The following is a 22,394-nucleotide window of genomic DNA, read 5'->3' as shown; positions in this document are numbered from 1 at the left end:
CGGGAGCCGCATGCGGCTCTTTGGCTGGTTCAATGCGGCTCCCGGGCTTTCACACGACAAGCGTCGAAAACGCCTCGGCAGTGGCGATGCCATTCAAATGAAGGCGTTAACTACACAGAACGTATTAAGTCAGCCTATCATCAATCCCGTTACTTGATTGACATAGAGGGCAACCAATCAGATTACTGCATCACCGCTCATGTGCAAACAACAGCGCTAAGCGCTAAGCTAGTCAGCGAATTAGCTCAGATTTTAAGGCAGGGGTGCCCAATATGTCGATCAGAATCGACCGGAAGCCAGCCAACTGGTCCCAAGTCGACCGCAAGGGGTGGGAGGAGGAAATGGGTGGGGAAAAAAAAGATTTGTTTGTTTGTATCTTGAGCTTTCGTTCATTTTCGGCCCGACTGTTGCTCATCATGATATGCGACGTGTGCGTGCATATGTGCGCAAGTGCACTGGTGGCCACCCGCGTGAGTGCGTGCGTGCGAGCGCGTGTGTATGCTTGCACGTGCGCGATCGGGTCGTTCGTGAGAAGTTGGTCGCTTCAAAAGTCGATCTTTGTGTGTGTGCGTGCGCGTGTGTGTGCACACGCACGCGCGAGGAAGGGTATGATGTGGCTCTTTGCAGTAACGCAGTAAAAAAATTGGCTCTTCGTCTCTGACCGGTTGGCCACCCCTGCCCTACAGTATTGCAGGGGCCACACTTAAAGCCTCGGTGGTGGCTGCAAGTCGCTCGAACAGGGTCAGGTGGCAGGAGCAGGACAAGGCAGTGAGTGGCCCGGTGGTCTGTTCAGCTCAATCGTGACATGGTCAGGCAACTGGTGCAGTGACCCTAGATCAGCAGCCTCAGAGGATGTGCCGCTGGGGGAGGACATGAGTGTCGTGCAGGAACGAGGGCATGGAGATGTCGCCGCGCAGGAGCAGGGCCATGGAGCTGCCGCGGCTTAGGAATGTGATCTCAGGAATGTGGTCAGCATGCTTCTCAGCCTTTGAGGTTGGGGAGCAAAACGAGGGACTGAGCATATGCGAAAAACAGCTGGAAAAAGACAAGATGAAGAAGTGGCCTGCAATAAAGTGACTTTTATACAGATTCGGAAGAATTGGACTTGGATGGAGATGAGGTACGAGAACCTGACAAGATGGACGTGGAATGAAGTGAGGAAACTGTTGACAAATGACAGAGCTTGGAAACTGGGGCAATATTGTGTGACAAGAAAACTTCACCTTTACTTGGGCACTTTCGTTGTCCACCACGCAGCAGCCCCGCATAGATTGACAAACGGGTGCTCAAGTAAAGGTCGCAGGCCAAAGACTTGGGTGCAACCTCACGGGGCCAAGGAAAGGAAAACAATTACAACAATTGGCTGAGACTAGAAAAATAAGAGACAGAGCCCTAGAAAACAAACTTTTTTCGAAAAAGGATAGTAAAAATCAAAATGTTTCTGTAATGGCACATGTAGCGTGTCTCAATAAATACAATGATAAAATAACACCGATAATTTATTGTAATAAATCATTCAAATTCTCCTAAAATGTTATAAATATGCTCACAGTCCACTTGAACTGCCTTGCCATGTATGTCGTGTCACAAGTGGTCAATTCTGTACATCAAACCTGAGCATTACTTTCTTTGGAATGTCATACTTGTTGATGCAGACCTTGTATTAGATACCATTAGACCTAAAGTGCTTAATTTTCGAACAGACAGTTTTTATGTAAGCCCTTAATGGCCTCGCGGCTTGCTTTTAGTTCTGTGCAGGAAATTAATCCTGCTGTTATAGTAGCCTGGGGTTTGACCCATGCGGGGACAATTATTAAAATGAATAGCAATCGTGTTGAGGATTTTTTTCCCCCCCATCTCATTCCTCAAACAACAAAAGCCTAGTATTCCCTCACTCAAATCAAAGCTCTCTTTCAGTGAGTACAATGTTTTCTTCACATGTGCACTTTGACTTTGAAGTAAAAGTTTTGACAGGACAAAAACCTTTCGATGAGTCTTGTACAAACATACATTTGGAGGAATAAATCAAAGAGGAATAAAGGAGAAACAAACCTACGAGTGAACATGAGCTGAAGAGCTCTAGAAGTGTTTTCATCCACTTCAAGGCAGATCATATGCTGAGGTGACAGTTTGCAGCTGGCAATTGAAACCATCCCCGCAAAAGCAGTGAGCATATTGATTTGTCAGAATGTATCAGTCTCACACTTCAGTCTCTCTATCATTGACAGGACAAAAACCTTTCGATGAGTCTTGTACAAATGTACATTTGGAGGAATAAATCAAAGGAATAAAGCAGAAACAAACCTACGAGTGAACATGAGCTGAAGAGCTCTAGAAGTGTTTTCATCCACTTCAAGGCAGATCATATGCTATGGTGACAGTTTGCAGCTAGCAATTGAAACCATCCCTGCAAAAACAGTGAGCATATTGATTTGTTCTCCGTCGCATCTTAGATGTGACGGAGAACTAGAACCTTAAGAATCATCGCTTGGCAGGTCATAAATATGAACTCGAATCACAAATTACAAATGTTACAGGCACAAAAATATTTTACATGTTATTTCATGAGACAGGGTCGACACTTCTGCCCGATTTAAACTGGTTGTGATGAATATTTGTGTGATCTTAGTTCAGCATTTAAAGTCGGCTGCCTTGATCAACGTCTACAGTACATTCGGTTACTTCACCGCCGCTGTGATTGTGTTCTTTTCTCAGACAGCATATTTGCCATCTCAACTCTGCAGGCGCTCTGTTGAACTGGGACACACGAGTGTGACGACAAGCAACCGCAGAATGGGAGAGGAAAGGCGACCCACTAGGTGGATCGCAGCATGGTGCTGTGCTTACATCTTCCTCATCGTTGTCAGCATCTGTCAGTTATCAACATGTAATGATGCGTCCATCCATCCATCCATTTTCCGAACCGCTTGATCCTCACTAAGGTTGTGGGTGGTGCTGGAGCCTATCCCAGCTGTCTTCGGGCAATAGGCGGAACTGGTTGCCAGCCAATCGCAGTGCACACAGAGACAAACAACCACACTCACACTTAGGGACAATTTTGAGTGTTTAATCAGCCTGCCATGCATGTTCTTGGAATGTGGGAGGAAACCGGAGGACCCGGAGAAAACCCACGCAGGCACGAGGAGAACATGCAAACCACACAGGAAGGCCTGAGCTGGAATCGAACCTCTGCACTGTGAAATCGACATGCTAACCACTTGTGATGCAAACCTTCATATTTCATCATTTGTATATGACATTCATGACACCAAACCGCTGATTTGGGATCATGGAAATCACAACAGCTTTCTTACTCTCCCTTGCCAACGGCTTAACGAGGGTACACACAAGTCCCTTCCTTCCGCTCCAGTTCAGCAAAGCTCAATTCTCAGATGTCTCGGAAAGATTATCCTGACCCATTATTCTGTGGTGTGTGATTTTTCCCTGCTCGATCTGCTCGAAGAATTGTCAGGGCCAAGAATTATAAATATTAAACCCAGCCCCGTGCGCACGTGATTGAGACATGAAACGGAACGAGAGAAAAAGCTGCGTTGACTTCGCTATTTGTACTTCTACTACTTCTACCATTTTTTTCTTTGTATTTTCTGTCACGGTGGGTGTCGCCTCTCACACAGTACCACACCAGTACTACATTGCCCTTGCAGACATTATTTGTGTGATATGCTGTGTTGATCATTTCAAGTGCATGGCAGACTGCAGGAGCAAGTGGTCAATTGTTTCACATGAGGAGTCACTTGGATTGTAAAAATCAGTTAGGATGTTGCAAATCGGAATGAGTGTCGCCCCCTTTCATCAAATACAGTCCGATGCAGTATTTGCAAATAATGATATTTACAAATTCATTTCTCTGAGATTTGGTGTTGGGTAAAATGTCTACACAATACATTTTTGCAAAAATGTATTCAATCACTTGGACAAATTATATGCCTTGGACAAGTTACTGTAAAATGACTTTCTACATATACTGGATATGTGCCTGGTGAATAAGCGGGCAATACTAGAATGGTTTAGGCTTCCATGAATTGTATAAATGTTGCACCATGGGCCTACAATGTTGAAAAAATAAGGTCCCGGAAGCCGATAATAGCAGCACAATGGATTATTTAAATTGGCATGTACCTGGGTTTGTCGTCAGCTTCTGCCTGCTCATGCGATCATTACACATGTGCTGCACAAACATGTCATTGTAATACATTTATGAAATTGGGACAAAATCAAGAAGTTTATGTTTTGTTGCCAGCAAAAGAAGCGATGTAAATTTGGCAATACTTTGGATGAAACATTTGTCTCCATTTTAAACCATGCCTTCAACCTGTCTTCTGAAGAATAAACACGATTGATACTGCCCCAATGTATTATTTCTGTCATTTTTTTTTTTAATGCATGTATGCTTTCCCACCGCAACTCTATTTGTTCCCTCCCACAGCTTTCTCGATGGCCTCCCTCAATCATCCCTGCCAAGTGTATAAATGCAATGGCAAATCTGGCAGCGAGTTTGTATTGGGATCGTTTTGCATCACAGTTTGACTTTGCAGAGCCAGGCACCACATTGCAGAAGTGCAAGCCAAAAATATACACACAAATTTCCCTCGCTCTACTCCATGACTTGTGGAAAGGCACTGCTTAAAGAATGCATGGAAATGTCACGATGGCCACAGATTTATCTATTAGGGTTAACGTGAGGAGGTGGGGCTGGATTTCAGTTGTGAAACCATATAATGACGTTGTTCCACTTCCCTAGTTATTGGATCCAAATGTAGGACATGGATCAATCTTTTCATTCCTACCTATCTGCACATGTGAGGCAGTCATGTAAAGCTCCAACTCATTGAGTGATTGACTCATTTGCTTGAAATGGCCAGCATTCCTAATTTGACCAAGACCAAGCTTTGACAGAAACAGAACGCCAGATAAAGATGTATTTCCAAGATACCACCTCCATCTCCACCTGCGCCAGCTTGCAGTCCCAGCTGCTGCCCCCCCCCCCAATCCCCCTCCACACAGCTAGTTATTCAAGATGTGGATTTAACCTAAACCAACGCAATACTATGACGGTGGCATTCCAATCCATAAATATCCCCCCAGAGAAAGACCGTTTAGTTTCCATCACCCTCTATAAAATCCACTCAGGAGATGTCCATTGTCACTGGAAAGAATGAAGGCTGTGTGACAGGAGATTCAAAGGTTTGAATCCATTTCAGATCCTTATACAGGATTCTGTGAGCCTGTTTCCTTTGTATCAGCTATTGCCTTGATCGTTTTATCAGCTTCCTACACAAAGAAACTTAATGTCCAATAATCTTGGGGATGGCATACCAGCTGTGTATTCACTTTATTTATTGTTTTCACAAAAAAGATCAATTCACAACAAGTGAATATGTAGAATATCAAACACCTTGGAAGGGGAGACCTTGCAAGTAAAAACCAACCAACTGAATGATCATGTTATAAAAATGCATTTTTCTATTTGTGACTCCGTTGAGTTATTTTTGTTCCATGACCATTGGTAATCCTGCCATCATGTCAGCTTTTATTGTTTTTTGCCTCCCATGGCCCAAAAAGCCATTATCAGATCAAGGCCATGGCCCAAGGACAGCAGAAAAAAAACACACTTAGGTCCCTGTTGGTGTCTCGCCCGGACATGAAGGCCAAAATAGAAAAACAGGCACATGGGCGGGGATTTGGGGATAACCCCCAAAAACATCCTGTGAATAAAACACATTTTTGTCAATATAAAATGATCCAAAATCATTCTCATCGTATTATACAAGGATTCATTACAAAAAAAGAAAACCGTTTCTAGATGTTTTCCGGTACCTAGATGATACAGGATACTTATTGTCTAATGTTACAAATGTATGTAATATAAAGTCCATATACGTCCTTTGAAAACTTTGCTCGCATTTGCGTCCGTGGATTAGACAGACAAGGCTAGTGCCTTTGTACATTTTTATTTTTAAGTTATTTCCAGCAGTGTGTTCTGGCGACGTGGCTGACTTGACTCGTTTTTTCGAGTCACTTCAGTTGAGGCATTTTACAAACTTTTCCCGCAGACCTCAACATCACGTCGTCCTGAAATCAAATTCAATCACTAATTCGGGACGCTAAAAAATAAATACTTTGTAACACAGATACTGTATTATACAGCGTCTGTTGTCAGTGCATAGCAGCGGCTCCAGCGTTCGCGTCTAACTCCGGCTAGCTATTAATGAGCTAAAGAGAGCCATCAGATTACTTTTCAAAGGGAATTTAATAGACTCTGCGCCCTTTGATGCTGACAGCCAGACACAGTTGCTGATTACAACTGATCAATTTTTACCAAGCCAAGCTTACGCAAATATGCAGTTTATGCCGGTTTCCTTGCACATTCCAAAAACATGCATGGCATGTTAATGGAGCACTAAATTTTCCCGAGGTGTGATTGTGAGCGTGGATGTTTGTTTGTCTATGTGTGCCCTGCGATTGGCTGGCAACCGGTTCAGGGTGTCTCTCGCCTACTGCCTGGTGACGGCTGGGATGGGCTACAGCACGCCCGTGACCCTCGTGAGGATAAGCAGTTCAGATAAAGGATGGATGGATGTTTTGGAGTTGAGTACTATACAGGACAGCAGTCCTTCACCCATTTAGTGAAGGACTGGAAAATGTCGGATAGGACAGGACAATACAGGGACAAAAGAAGAAGGCAGCAGGACAGGGACACACACACACACACACATACAGGTGTATATATATATATATATATATATAATTTCAGAAAACCAGGCAGTATAGCACCAAACAACAATGAGTATAATATAATAATAATAATAATATAATTTTCGGACTCTCCAGCCCAGAGTTACTCAGAAACCATGAAAATATCTTTGACCAGTGTAATCAAGCATGACAGCAAATCAGGATACCGAATTATAAACAAATACAGAGGGGAAAAATAACAACTGCTTTTGAACTGCGATTCACATAGATTTGCACCATGAACCGCAGAACTGTGCTGTCACATCAGAATTGCATGTAAAACATGTACTTACTGATTACCAACACGACATGACATGTGTTGTTCAGACCTGCTCAGTCTGCCTGTTTCTGAAATAGCACAATTGAAAAATTCTGAATAACAGCTTGAACAGAAAAAGGTGTATGAGAAAGAGCAGCTTGCAGAATGTAGTCCCAGCAGGACAACACCTATTGAACAGAACAAAGTATGCGCCATTTAATAGCAGAAGCAGCCACTTCAACAAATCGCAAATACCCTCTTCCTTTGTGTTGGAAAACATTTTCCTTTCTTTTTTTTTTTTTGGTAAAGTCACTTAAAAAAAGATTCTTCAAAAAAAACCCTCTACTCCAGAGGTACTTTCTGCTGACTTTATTAATTAGCAAGCTTCTTTTACCCGCCGTTCTCCCACCTACGGTCTTGACTATTTTCCCCTCAGTATAAAGCAATGTGAATACAATGCATTGTTAGCCCTGCTACAGTCCTCAGAAGTCTCTCTTGCCTGTCTGATTCTGGACCAGTGTCACATCCCAGATTCACATTGTTCTGACACTGAGTGACAGGAATGCCATTCAGTCTGGAATACTCTATGCATCAAGATCTCATACGAAGCATCTCTCGCAATACAAATCATTCAATTAAAAATCTATGAGTAAAAAAAATCTGACTTGTTGCCAAGAGACCACTTGTTCTATCAAATGAGGAATACCATTGTCTGGTAGTTTCCTTCAGTGTGCTTAAAGTAATTTTCTTTTGTGCTCTTTTTACGCGGGGGTAGCCTTGCCTTGAACTGAACTCTTCAAATCACAAACTAGGGCAAAACGGTGTTGCGCCCCCGAAAAGAAATAGGCTGTGTTTATAGCTCTCTGCAATCCTTGTTGGTGTGTGATGCTGCTTGTGACATGAACAGAATGTGTTGGAGTTTTTGGGGTATTTTTCTCTGCTCCTGTTTTGCTTCCTCCTCTTCTGCTGTTTAATGTCTGTTTTGTGATTGCTTGAGGGTGTCTCTTGAATGATGTGACTTTGTAGGCGGTTTTTGGGGAGAATGAAGCTGTTTGACTTCTTTCTACTCACAGCTAACTGTGTGACCACCTGCTTTTCATCTGCAGCATGACCTTTTATGTCCACAAACTGCAGGTTTGTCTTCTTAAAGGACAAACTAATCAGTCCGCAGAGTGTACTCATCATTGCTTCCTATCATTAGCCATACTTCACACTTGACTTAACAAAAACGCTGACCAATGTAGAACTAAATTATTTCTGTCGTAAACAACTGAGTTCCAGCATAATTTGCAATTCAGGCAGGTTTGTAACACGAATAGTTCCAATGAGAAGCTGCACGTAATTATCGCCATAAACCACCCGTTGTGCAAGGATGTCCCGAAGGAACCGTTTTAAATTTACAAGGGTCAATTTGAATGTTTGTTTTTGAATCATGTGGCATTTAAAAACATTCCATCTGCAACCATCCCGCAGCATGTGAGCACATTTTGCTTTTTGCAAGAAAATAAATGAGAGAAATATATTTATTGAACTATAACAAGGTAGAGCACAATTTCACGTTCATAGTTGACGCAAAACTCAATAATGAATGCATCGTAAAGAACAGAGGGGGAGTATCAAGACTTCTATCTCTTTTCACAGTAATGGATCCCATGAACTGATGCTGGAGTCATGCTGGTCTACAATTTAATACCTACGGCATCAGCAGTCGTTGAGCTGTGGATGGAGGGACAACCCAAATTGCAGAAAATGGAAACAAACCAACAAGGGACATACTTTTTAGGCCTGTAGTCTGGGATGCTCCTGTCCAGGGAGATCCTGTCACTGAGCTGAGCATTGTAGCCATACTCTTCGTACTTCCCCTCGGCATCACGGCTGTCCTCCCCAAGTGAGGCGGCAGCTCCCCCTTGACCGAGTCCACCGGGACCCTCCACCAGCCCCATGGGTTTTGCTAAACCTGCCAAAAAATGACACAGAGGATCAGCGGTGGTTGCAAACAGGGTGGGCCGATTTAGGTGAGCAGAGGGCGCATGTAGAATGGCAGCTGATTGACATTTGATGGCAGCATACAGAGATTGCAGGAGCAGTTCCGGTACAGCAAGGCCTCATCCCGAGGGCATCATTATGCTGTCTGTCAATGACACAGCTGCAAAACACTCACTTGGACAAGGACATGACTGAGCTCCACAGCAGAGGAGATGCTGAGAGAAACAGTGGTATGAGGCCATGGCGGATAGCGGAAAAGAAAAACTGATGAATGAATGATGAGGGACTGATTCCCAGCCGTCACATGAACACAGAACTGCCGTTGTGCGACAGCTGAATTATTATTCTGATTATCACTCATTATCTTGGATATTGTTCATTCCATATTGAGGATGAGGGACGATCTATGATTTTGTCATCAAATATCCAGTACATTGTCCATTAAAGTATTTAATGAAGTCTGGAGAACAAATAAAGGTGCTTTTATATCGTTCATCACAAACACGTGTTTTTTTGATCAAATTCAGCGTGGCCCATAGACATAAGTTGAAACATCAAACGTGTGTTTATCTGATGATGTCAGCAGTATATCACAACAATATACACAGAGTCAAACGAAGTCATTTTTATAGATGGTTATGCATCTACTTGTGATATGCGTGCATCATACATTTAGTGAGAAATTACATAATCATTCATGTTGTAAAAAATACACGAGGTGAAGTGGCATCAACCCTCGACAAGAATGCTTTTAATCTTTAACTACCCTGTAGTGATTAAAAATAAACAAATAACTTCATTTTTAATCCAGCACCAGATGTTACATTATGTTTTTTGGAATAGTAATCATTGCATTGTGCCAAACCAGCAAGACAGTGAAAGGGAAAGTCTTTAAGTCTGGACTTGATCCATGTGGGGTTTTTTGAAATCATCATGAGTCGACTCCCCAGGTAGTTCTTTTTTTCTCTCTATGATTCTGAGACCTTGATCATCCACCACCCACAATACATTATGCTTCCTTAGTCTGATGCAATTAATAATAGGATTTTACATGTCAGACTTAAAATACCCCTCTACACTGATTAAGGTCACTCATCATGACAGTAACTTTGAACAGACATCACTGGGATGCTGTGACACGTTTTCAAAGGGAATGGGGAATGAGCGATTTCAACTCTCCGTCCAGCAACTACTGCCTACGCTTTGTAAATCTTCATTTAAGCTTTATGTGCAAAGACACTAACCGGCATTGTAACCAATTTGACATTCACGACAAGAGCTGTATCTAAAATGCTCAGGAAACAAAGATAATCAATGTTTAGATTTTGTTGATGCTCTCAGAGAGGGAAACTTTATGTGCGCATGCGGATTGCTATTTTAGTCCGCGAGTTGAGAAAGCACGCGGGTGTCTCAGCGCGCCGATGACGGATTGAGATGGCGGCGAAATAAAACACTGAAAGGTGTTTTACTTATGACGTTTAAGAAATAGGAATGCCACTAGGATTTTTCATATGAATCATCCGAAGAAAGGCGTATCACTAAGCTCACGTGTGATGCAAGCAAAAAACACAAAAGAGAGATTCGATGGGAGGCACGATTCCGAGGCAAGTACTTGAAATTGGTCATTATAAATTTCCATGGTAAATTTCCCCAGTGTGGGACAAATAAAGGATATCTTGATTAGATCTAAAGGCTAATCGCTATGAAAAATATTATGAACTAGTCTTAGTTATTCTATATTTATTGTTGTAGACATGGTAACTTTATGAATAAAACATTCATCACAAAAGTGTAGTAATAACTGTCAGTAAGGCGTAACGATGACGTATGGCAGATTCTTTGGTCAAATGGATAGTACATTACACAGCGCGTCATCTTGGGGTTGCAAATGGGACGTCAAGCCATGTCAGTACGATATGACTATATATAGTGATAAGGTCTTTTTTTCACACACATCACATGATTTTAATCATTCAATTCCTATTACATGCTTTTGTATTAATAAGAGGGGTGAGTAGCCATTGATATGCTTATATACATAAATAGTACACACACACGTATAATCATGTTAACAGTGTCAGGTTTACTTGTGGCTCATGATATATAGCCAGGACTGAAGTATTGTGGACACATATGTGTTTCTGATGGCCATAATATTTTACAGTCATTGATATATTAATGATTCCCAGTAAATTAATCTTTGCAGTGTGAGACTGGAAAAATTACTCAGATTTTGTGGTATGCTGTATTCATGATGCCATATGAGTACAATAAAAGTGTTAACATATTTTGATCCATTTATTTTATGGCATAAACCTGGAGTACGCAGCTGCTGATGTAATTATGTTCATTGTTAGTGCATAGTTTTCAAAGATTTACCCTTTAAATATTATACTTTTGAGTATCAGAATTCTTTATTATGAATATCAGTCAAAATAGAAAAATGGGTTCCCATTGTGAACGTTTACGGAACCCCAAATTAGTTACCGTGGTTTCCCATTAGATGATCCAATGGAACCGAAAAACGGTTTCTGTGAATTTCTAAAATCCTCAGGCTTCCTAATGCCATACAGTTCTACACCATGTGGTTCCAGTGTTCCATAATACCCAACTGGCTCATTTCGCCAGACAGATGGACATGCACACAGTTAGGAAATAGCACACAGCAGTGCTAAACCCACTGCAGTGCAATCACCATATTTGGATGGCATTGAAATACAAAGTGTCACTGAAGATTTCTAATGGAGCTGAATGGAAAACGGGCTTCTCCCATGAAAGGGATTCAAATATGCCCTGCTCCAGTAAAAGTGGTGGTATTTTGACAATTAGGGGTGGCGCTCACGTTACAGTGCAGCCATATGGCATCACACCCATGTCACAAAACAACATAGATTCTCTCCAGAGCCGGAGACATGAGTGCGGAGGGCCTCTCTGTCTCTGCATGAGACTTGGAAGCAAAGATGCCAGCTTTGTTTTTTTTGTTTGCTCTGTTATTTGGCTAACCCCTGCCCTCTTCTTCCGCTATGTGACTGAATGAAATTCCACTGTAGGATAAGGGCCACAAGAAGAGGTTGAAAAGTCACATACAGTATTCTAAAAAAAAAAAAAAATGTGGGTAAATCGGCAAACTAAGACATCACAGAGCTTCATCCTCATTGCATTCTGCTTCGGTTTAAAATGTGTTACATGAGGGATAATTAGTATAAAAAAAACCCTAGGATGTGTGCTGTTATGTCCTAATATTAAATAAAGAGAACAATGCTTAGTGTGAGTATTGATTCATCGACTGCTAAAATGAACATCACACTTTCACTTTTGGACCAAACATTGTGTTGTGCATTGGCATGCTTTCTGAATAATTGATGATATACCATGTGCAATATTATATGATGGAGATGCTGCTCCACATAGAAGCTCACTTCTGTTTTTACCCCCTAAGCTCCTGATGCCTTCCCACATCTCCATATACATGTGTACAGTACTATGTGTGACATGACCAAGCTTTATTTCTTGAAGTCATTTTGTCCAAATATGTTTGCCACAACACACTCAGTGCTGCGTATTGCAAAACAAGCTGTTTATTATGTGGCCCTTGTAAGATTGAGATTCAAATTCAACAATGACCATAGAGTGAGGATTTGTGTGTTTGTGTACGTGTAGCTGAACAGATGTGTCATTTCTACACAGGCTGTCATGATTAAAAATTTGGAACGACTTTGGACAGATAGTGTCAATAAGGGCAACACTCTCTTCTTCTGAACATATTCCATTACTGTGAGTGACTAGCTGCTGATTTTCAGGTGAGTCACTGAATTCATTATCCCCATTTCTCAAGGCTGAGGAGATTTGATTCTTAACTGCTCGGCACACTGGTTTGTCAAGCAAAGCCTCATCTACATATCGTTATTGGAATACGTATGATTCCATCTTGCTTCTTTGAGCCTTCTTTGTGCTATGATGTGATGCGCTGCTGCCATGAGCTATACATACTGCGCTGATGCTCACAGTGATTTTGATCATTAAGATGCATTCAGGGCATTGAGTGCGTCAATGTGGAGGAGATGGAAGCGTAACATTTCTCATCATGGAATGGTCTTCTTGGAATAGTAACGTCATGGGTTTCTTTGCTATAGTTGGGCATTATAGATAAGAAGCATATCGGGTTCTGCAACTGAGCCCACCCTATCAGCGCCTTCAAATGGGAAGAAGATTTAAAGAGTGACTTGCATGGCTGATGAAAAGAGCCTTGGCGTGACTGAGGACTCAAACAAACATCTAGTGCTGTTCTGCGTTTGAAGCAGAATGCGGACACATCAACTGGTTGATAGCTATTATCTATATACAAAATGAATTGAGTTTTGTAGTTGGGGTAGTAGTTTAGAGTTTGCACATTTTCCCTGTGTTTGTGTGGGTTTTGTACAGGTAGTCAGGCTACCTCCACATTCCAAAGAGTGAAACAAACCCAAACCGCTTGCAAAAGGTAAGGACCAAGATAAACATAAATTGGGGACTCAGCAAGAAATTCGGGGAAGGAAGACTGAAGTTCTGGTTGCGCATTGCTCACGGCCATAGACCAAGAACCAGCCTGGCCAGTCAATAGACTCATGACAAACACGGATTTAGAATCATCATGGGAGTAGGCGGAGGAAGTCAAAAATTAAATGACACCGATAAATGAATTGACCGCATGATCCAGGCTGTCCACCATAACGTGACGTATGTGGTATGGTGGGTTCGACCGGAGGTGGACATACCCCACCTGGCAATGAAGGGATCCGAGGGGAGCATCCCTCGGGGGCCCAGCTGCTTGACGTGTATGAACAACTCCTCAACCTAGGTGGCCAGCAAGACTCCTCAAGCGCAGCCTCCTGCTATCCCACCAGTCTTGTTTGGCTGGCCAGAGCACTAGCAAAATTATCCAGGATCCATGGTCGGATTATTCTGTTATGTCTCCGAAATAATCCGGATAGGAGTGGATCCCGCAACTCAGACAAGGACATGATTGGTTAAAAAAAAAAGTTTATTTAGAAAACGCAGGACCGATAAAGTTCAATGAAACACGCGGGTGATAAATAACCGGGAAAAAGCAAAACAAACCAAAAACTAGTGATGGGTCCAGCAACACCGATGTGTCGACGCACGCATCGAGCTCACAGAGCAATCCCTGCGTCGGTGCGTGTACTGCTTCAAGACGATCATGTGACCAATACATGAACTGCGTCGACTCAGTCCAGGGGGCGTTAGACGCCTCAAAAGCCCGCCAAACTGTGTTTATAAGGAAGTGCGTCGAGTGACGCGATGCCGCCTGCCGAGAGAAGTCAGACCTCACCCTGGCTTGAATAAAAATATATATTTGGGCAAAAAGGAAAACAGACAGATTATCAGAAAAACGTGTCCGTCTGACTTCGAGCGTCGTGTCAGCTAGGTTATCTTAGCTGTTGTCGTAGTTCAAAGCTTCTTTGATATGTGATGTGGGTTGCGTCGGCGCCGTGAGTACGTGCTCGCACTCACGCGTGCACAGCATAGAGCAGCGGACTCTCGACTGCTGAGGCTTCAGTCGAGTGGCGTTGCTACAGTACATGCATATTATGGAGCAGCTACCGGAGAAACACAAATTGTCTGCCGTGTAGAGTCATTTTGATCTCCTTTTGGAGAATAAGGTATTTATTCAAATCTCCTTGTCTCACCAAGTGCCTCTTGGATTTTTGACATGTCTTATTCCATTCTAATTCAAATTAATTTCAAGGTAACTCTTAGTTTACTATTCCCATATTTTATTGCAGGTGAAATGTCGAATTTGCCATACAGAAATATCGTATACCAACAAAAGTGCCTCTGCAACTACATCTGGCATGTTACTACTCATCATTAAGTTAGTTTTTTTGGAAACTGTTCTAAATGCCAATTTTGTTAGGTTTGTTTTTTTTAGATGACCTGTGGCAACATTTGGATGATGAGGTAGGGAGACTGGGAAGAAGTGCAACAGCAGATGCTATACCTGAGGTCCAGCGATACCTAGCAGAGGGGAAAATTGCACGCAGTCAAGACCCGCTGTTTTAATCGAAGGACCAACATGCTACTTTTCCAAACCTCTCCAACCCCGCAAAGCAGTTTCTCTGTACGCCGGCATCATAGTGCCATGCGAGTGTGTGTTCTCCACAGCAGGGGAAATAGCATGCAAGAAACACAACAGACTGAAATTCAAAACACTGGAGCAACTAATTTTTCTGAATAAAAATTTGTGAAGACAAAGCCCACAAGCATATTCATTTACATAATTTTCACATTATTCAAACATATTGAATAATACAAAATGAATGCATAGATGTGAATGATATTGGATACACTTCATCATCCAATCAGTCAGTTCAGACTGTCAAGTGGGTTGCCTGCAGGGATTTTGAAAGTCCAGCAGGTGTCAGTGGTCAGCGACACAGAATCAACACTGTGTGTCATTGTGTCAACACGCTTCATGAGGCCTCATGGACCCATCACTACCAAAAACGCTTGCCAAAGTCAAGGAACAAGATAAACGTGGTTTGCTTGTCACTCAAAGGACAAGACAATCCAATACATGACAATGCTAACCAAGAAATAACAGCAAGAACTACTTCCATGAAAAAAATTAAAATACAAAAATGTGGCAAGAAGCTAAGAGGCAAAAAAAGTCAATAATAATCAGGCACTTGGAGACAAGACTCATTAGCAAGGCTGAAATAATCCAATAGACAGTTGTCGGTGTGGCTTTAAAGATAACTGGTAACGAGGCATGATTACAGACAGGTGCGGCTCATGAGGGAACACCCACTCTCCAGCTGGAGGCATTTTATAAATAACTGGTGAAAAAAAAGTGCCACTAATTTCAGGAAAAACCCACATCACATATGGGGATATATACTATTATTGGGACATAAAATTATTTATGTTGGCGTGTAAAATGAACACTTGAAGTTACATTGTTTAAGTGTTCCCTTTTATGAGCAGTGTGTGTGTGTGTGTGTGTGTGTGTGTGTGTGTGTGTGTGTGTGTGCGTGCGTGTGTGCGTGTGTGTGTATCTATCTATCTATATGGTCATGACCGACCTCATTGGTATATTATTTGCATCATCATTATTCCCTATGCCACTGAGAATCAATCAGAAATTGGATCAATGTGATCATATACGGATTGCTAAATTCCTACCAATTCCAATACTTGAATATTACACACCTGAAGACTAATAGAAAATCAAATAAACAATAACTTGGCTCGGTCATGAAGCAAAAGATTGGATGACCAAACATGAAGTAGAATGGACAGGAGAATTTAATACTATTTTAATACAGTACTATTCTGAAGCCTACTCTGGGAATGTTACAGTTATCCATCGATCCATTTTCCGATCCGCTTATCCTCACAAGGGTCGCGGGGCGTGCTGGAGCCTATTCCAGCCATCTTCAGGCAGTAGGCGGGGGACACCCCGAAACGGTTGCCAGCCAATCGCAGGGCACACAGCGACGAACAACCATCCGCGCTCACACTCACACTAAGGGACAATTTGGAGTGTTCAATTAGCCTGCCATGCATGTTTTTGGAATGTGGAAGGAAACCGGCATAAACGGAATATTTGAGTAAGCCTGGCTTGGTAAAAATTGATCACTTGTAATCAGCAACTGTGTCTGGCTGTCAGCATCAAAGTGCGCAGAGTCTATGAAACTCCCTTTGAAAAGTAATCTGATGGCTCTCTTTGGCTCACTAACGGCTAGCCGGAGTTAGACGCTAACGCTGGATTGGTTACGACAGTGGACAGCTTCTCATGTTCTCAGGTTACAGGGTGCATGGAAGGGCTAAACAACAATACTATGGTACCTGCTCAATGTCAAAACAATTCTAATTTAGGTCAAGTTTCAATTGTGGACCTTCATAGATGTCCACAAGGATATTTAAGAGAGCTTCATTTCATTATTAATAGCTATGCATTATTCACTGAGAATGTGCAATAACTGGCCAAGTAAATGCCAGAAACAGGCAGAACCAGGAAGCAAAAAATAGTCCAGAACAAGCACAGGGACAGACATAGAAATTCATACAAACACATAACAAACATTCCCCGAGAATGAAACAATAGGCAAGAATCAAATGCACTCAACTTTAAAGCAAAATAATAGCTAAAAATTAGATAATAATAATGAGATAAACACGCTGAAAAGGGATGTGTAAATGTCACAATGTTTAAAAAAATATATATATACATATCTTCATGACATTAATCTTATGTGCGTACAGTCCTAATGACGCTCAACAAACAACAGTGAGTATCTTTTGAGCTTCATGCAGTACTTCAGATCAAAACACAGCTTCGTGAGCTGGTTAACAAGCTTACAACATTTTCAACTGATTAGCGAAAGGCGGTGGCATTCACAGCTAAGCTTGGCAGCTGATAACCCTCATCTCGATGCTGTGTGTGGCAAAATGAGCAGCTAACAAATGTTGACTGTTTTTTTTTTTCTTGTTGGGAGTCAAGTTGTCTGCCATCAGGAAACTATCTAAAGTACAATTCCAAGACTTACTTATGTCCTTTAAATCTAATTGAACCTTGGTGTAACTACCGTGACATGCAATTGGAAGGCAATAAACAACAGAGAGAATGGGTGATTACTTCGTATCGCTGCTGGACATGGTAATAGTCTCCCTTGCATTCTGAGCCGCCCTCTCACCAAGGCTATGTCATGATTATGAGAAGTAATCACAATTTAGAAACGGCAGTGAGATTTGGATACTGAATGCTATTATGTTTTTCATTACTAAGAACTCATGCAGGGAATGTGGCAGGATGTGTCTCCAGGCAGAGATTGTCCCATCCATCCATCCATCCATCCATCCATCCATCAGAGGAAAAGTACAATATATTTTGGTCGCCAGCCAATCGCAGATCACTTATAGACAAATAAGCATTCTAAATAACAGCTCTGGATGATTGAGATTCTTCAATTAGAAAAAAACATCACAAGTACGGGAGAACATGAATATTCCACACAGGAAGGCCATAGCATGTGTTGAATGCAGACATACTGTTGTTTTGAGTGAAACACAATTAAGCTTGAAAAGCCTGTGGCATGGCAAGTGTTTGTTGTTACTGCATTATATTGTGAGAACTGGATACAGTTCAATCCTCTTGTATTTGTTTTTTATTCAAAGTAGAAATCTGCATACTGTAACTTCATACATGTGTTGGCCACTTCCTCTCTTCAGCCATACGTAGACTCCACAATAACCTCATAATCACAAATTGACTTGCTTTGTATTGTCATTGCCATGGTCAGTTTTAAAACATTTATTTGTTTGTTTGTTTGTTTTTACAATGCATTTATTAATTTTCATCCACGTATTGTGTTCAGAAGAAGAGGTTATCCAATTGTACTGTGGGCGAGTCATGGTACAGTCACCAGTTAATCCGCGGCAATTTAGTGACCAACAACTGTCCGCACACAGCAGTTGCAGTCTTCACTGAACATGACGTGTGCTTTTTGAAACGTGGGAGGAATTGTGATTACTGGGAAAAATCCGACACAAACACGGGGTGAATATGCCAACCATGCCAGCTGAGATTCAAAGCCAGAACTTTTGACTCGGATTGCACTGTCCTATTTGTATTTGGGATTCAGGGAGAGAGCCATTAATTAAAGGGCTTTTGAGATAGTTGTGCTCTCTACTGGTGGCCAATGTGAACTACATCAACCCTATGGTATCCAAGTTTCAACAGTACAGGTATTGACACAAATGATTAATTGTAAAATAATGAATTCAGAATCAATGATTAAGTAGAGACCGGCAGGCCACAAAACTGTTTGTGGAATGCCTTAAACATTTGGCATCAATATGGCTAGCGGTGTAATCTTTATATTACAGGATTTGACTACTTGCCTAATTTTACAATTTACAATATTTAGATCTTGTGTACAATGTCTAGGTACGAAACAACCTACAGTCATTTACACTTAGGATAAAAGAAAGTAATTTAAGTGACACATAAGATTCAACCAATTTCGAGTTTGATGATTTATATACAGGTTTGAATGATAAAGGTTGTGAAGATCATGCCAAATGACAGCATCTGAGGGGTTCATATGTATCTGCAGCTGTGTCACAGTAATATTACTTACATTGCCATGCAACATGAGGCGCATGAATCAATTACCGTTACCACTGGTAGAGTCGTATATTGTACTTGAATGCATCATGCTGCTTTATTATCTTATTAAAATTATGGGCTTCATAGGCTCTGTAATTGCACGTTGCTTCACATTGTTGTTTTTCCAAAGTCTTATCTCGTAGATGAGGCTGTATGAAATGAAACGAATGATTTTCAGTTGAATAGGATGACTTGAGCAAACGTTGATGCGATTGTCATTATTATTATTCATATCGTAGTAATCTCCCTACCGTTGAGTTGATTATAGACGACATCCTCCAGCCTCTCCAGCCGCTGAAGAATAGACTGCCTGTCCACCAAGTTGCTAACTTTACCATGTCGGGCGCGCAGCCTCTGGTCAGAAGCACGTCCGATCTGGACGAACTCCTCGGAACGGTCCTGGATCCTGCAGTAGACCGAGAACAGGATGATGCCCACAAACACGAGAATGTTGACGGTCAGCAAAGTTTTGATTTTGCGTGCCACGGCCATGAAAGTGACTTGCGGGTGGCCGCCGAGTCTGAACTGTTCATGTGCGTCTTTGGCCAGCTATGGGGGTCTAACTGGAGGGTGACTCCGCTTTGAAAAAAAAAAAGATGATGATGATGATGATGACGAAGAAGGTCAACGCGTGTTGTCGCTCCGAGCTGAGTGATCCGTGCAGTACCACGGTCAGCTCATGTGGGACCTCGCGAAAGCAGCCGATACGGACTTGAAGGTGCGGTGCTCTGCGATGTCTCTTCTTGTTGCCGGCAGTTGCGCTTTACAGCAGAGATATAATTCCACGGGACGCGTTTATCATCTCAAACAGCCCACGGCGGTTCCGAAGCATCTTCCCCCTGCCCGTACCGTGGAACGTCGCCGCTCGGTTAGCCCCAATATGTCTCGTCCATCTTTCGGGGGAAACACAACAATAACATCCTCCTGCTATTTCGAGATCTGTCCGGTTGTGAAAATATGAAACCAAGCAGTTTAACCTCCGCTACGTGCACACATGCTTCAAAATAAACTGTAAAAAAAAAATACACATAGGCCTATCGTCCTTTGCCGAGTGCAGTCCTTTGTTGGTGGTTCTTGTCCTTCGACCGGAGCCTGAATCGAGAACCGAGTCGCCCTACCAAGCAACGATGTTTCGTGTCGGTGGGAGAGATGCAGTCGGCCAGTGTGGCATGCTGTCTCTCCAGCACGCAGCCTCACAGCTCGATGCGCTGCGTCCTGACGTCCACAGGCTCGAGCATGAATAGTCATGAGCTGGATTGGGTTTAAAGCACAGAATCAGCCACACGAAGGAGTTCCACTTGACAGAGCAGCCATCTACTCCTGTTTGCTGCTCACGTGTGAATGAAATGTCAGTGATTGGATACGCCATGCGTGGATTGCTTTCATCATCTCATCTTCTACAATTGATCATCCGAACTGTCTTTGTATCCGGCACGTGCACAAACATTTTGAGGGGCCGGTGCTCAAGTCCACCAAAAGCCCACGCATCTCAAAATTATTCATACAATTAAGGGAAAAAACATTAGTGTGGATGTGTTTGCGTGTAAGGTGTGTGGTTGTGAACAAAAGGAACAAAGTTGATGATACAACTTTTAACAAAGGAGGTGCAGTGAAGCTACAAAGGATCTATAAAAAGTCTGTGTATATATATATATATATATATATATATATACTTAATATATATATATATATATATAGTAAGACATCATGGAAAAAAAATAAGACAGTCAAATTACCTGAATATCAAGATGGAAGCCTTATCTTATCCAAACCAGGCAACAAAACACACTTGAAATATTCCAAGTGTATGTGTTTGAAACTCCAACGAAACCCAGGTTGAACATTTTGGCCATAATACCAAAAGTTATGTTTAGTGTAAACACAATCGTGCTCACCCCCAAAACAACGCCGTATCTTACAGACATGGTGGAGAACAGGTTTCAAGTTCTTTCTTTTGGTCAAATTTTTTTACATGACAAAAACCTAACATTTAAACAGGGGTGTAGACTTTTTTCTATCCACTGTTTATTAGTTTGTAATACAAAGTATTAATTATTCAGCAATATTATTACTAATTTATGAACCATAACTGTTTAATTTTAAATGCTGGCATGAACAGGAGGATGGTGGGCAAGGCTGGAGCATATGTGCAATACAATTCTCCGGAGAACTCCCATCAGCTCTTATAATAATTTGTGTGGAAATGATGACAGTGAGGTTGTTTCCCCTCATAATAATAATAATAATAATAATAATAATATAATGTGATTGTTATTATTACATATTTATGAATGAAGGAGAAAATGGCTGCAGAAAAAAAAAAGGTTTTTTTTTTCATCCAGGGTAAAAGGGCAGGTGCTTGCACCACCTCGGGGCTAAGTGCACTTCCATTTCTATTTCTGCATCTTTCCTGCACTTCATTTTCCTCCTTTTTTGGTTGTGCCAGCAAGCACACAAATGAAAACAAAAACAAATGAAAGACAAGAAGGAAATCATACTCAGTGACTTTCAAACTTTCACCATTGAAGCAAATGTGTCAAATCCAGGTCCAGAAAGCAGAGCTGTAGTACGTGAGTCGGAATCCAGACTCAAATACGACAAGCTTTTTGTCTTTTTTTTTTTTTGTCTCAGACTTGACTCAGACTTGTCTCTGATTGCGCTACTGGATTTTCAAAAAAATGTATTGACTCTACCGAGTCCAAATGTGTTTTGATTGCTTTAAATTAACATTGTCTGTCAAAATGAACTTGAAATAAAGTATTGGGTGATCAAAATAGCCATCTGATGGTTTAACTGAACCATGAGGGAATTGGGGACAGCAATCATTCATGTCCATTCACTATAGCTTTGCGTTTGGCGCTTTTTTGAAGCTGGTTCTTACTGTTTGGTTCAGTTTGCTACTCCCCGGTGCAACATCTCCCCCTCGTCACTTGCCCTAGGTCAGCCACCATTAATAAAGCAACATTGTTTTTGAAATTGTTTTTGTTGTTTATCTGCACAAATTGTGAATAAAGCAGCGGGAACAAGTTCCATGCCATCAAAGAAGAGTGTTCAAACAAATGTTTCAAATTTTGTGGTCGTGAAAATTGAATTTTTCTGTCTTAAACCCTGCCACAGGTTGGCTTTGGCAATGGGTGCTTCTCCTCAAGGGGAGCTTGTTTACCTGCTGGTTGAGTCGAAGCACCTGTGGCTAAAGCCAAACTGTGGCAGAATTTTTACTTA

General features: G+C 41.8%; 1 protein-coding gene across 1 annotated transcript in view; it reads right to left on the bottom strand.

Moving 5' to 3' along the window:
* The window catches only part of galnt9 (polypeptide N-acetylgalactosaminyltransferase 9), a 97,416-nt gene extending 76,898 nt beyond the window's left edge, over window positions 1-20,518 (bottom strand). The window contains exons 1-2 of the mRNA XM_019885344.1: window positions 19,424-20,518; window positions 8,792-8,972 (exon numbers count right to left, since the gene is read on the bottom strand). Of these exons, the coding sequence (XP_019740903.1) occupies window positions 8,792-8,972; window positions 19,424-19,664 (422 nt within the window). The 5' untranslated portion in view covers window positions 19,665-20,518. The remainder of the gene's footprint in view (window positions 1-8,791; window positions 8,973-19,423) is intronic.
* Between the last annotated feature and the right edge of the window lie 1,876 nt (window positions 20,519-22,394).

Source organism: Hippocampus comes, unplaced genomic scaffold (assembly GCF_001891065.2).
Source record: "Hippocampus comes isolate QL1 unplaced genomic scaffold, H_comes_QL1_v1.1 scaffold45, whole genome shotgun sequence".
Taxonomy (NCBI): domain Eukaryota; kingdom Metazoa; phylum Chordata; class Actinopteri; order Syngnathiformes; family Syngnathidae; genus Hippocampus; species Hippocampus comes.
Note: the sequence above shows the minus strand (reverse complement) of the source record. Positions and strands in the feature narration are given on the sequence as shown.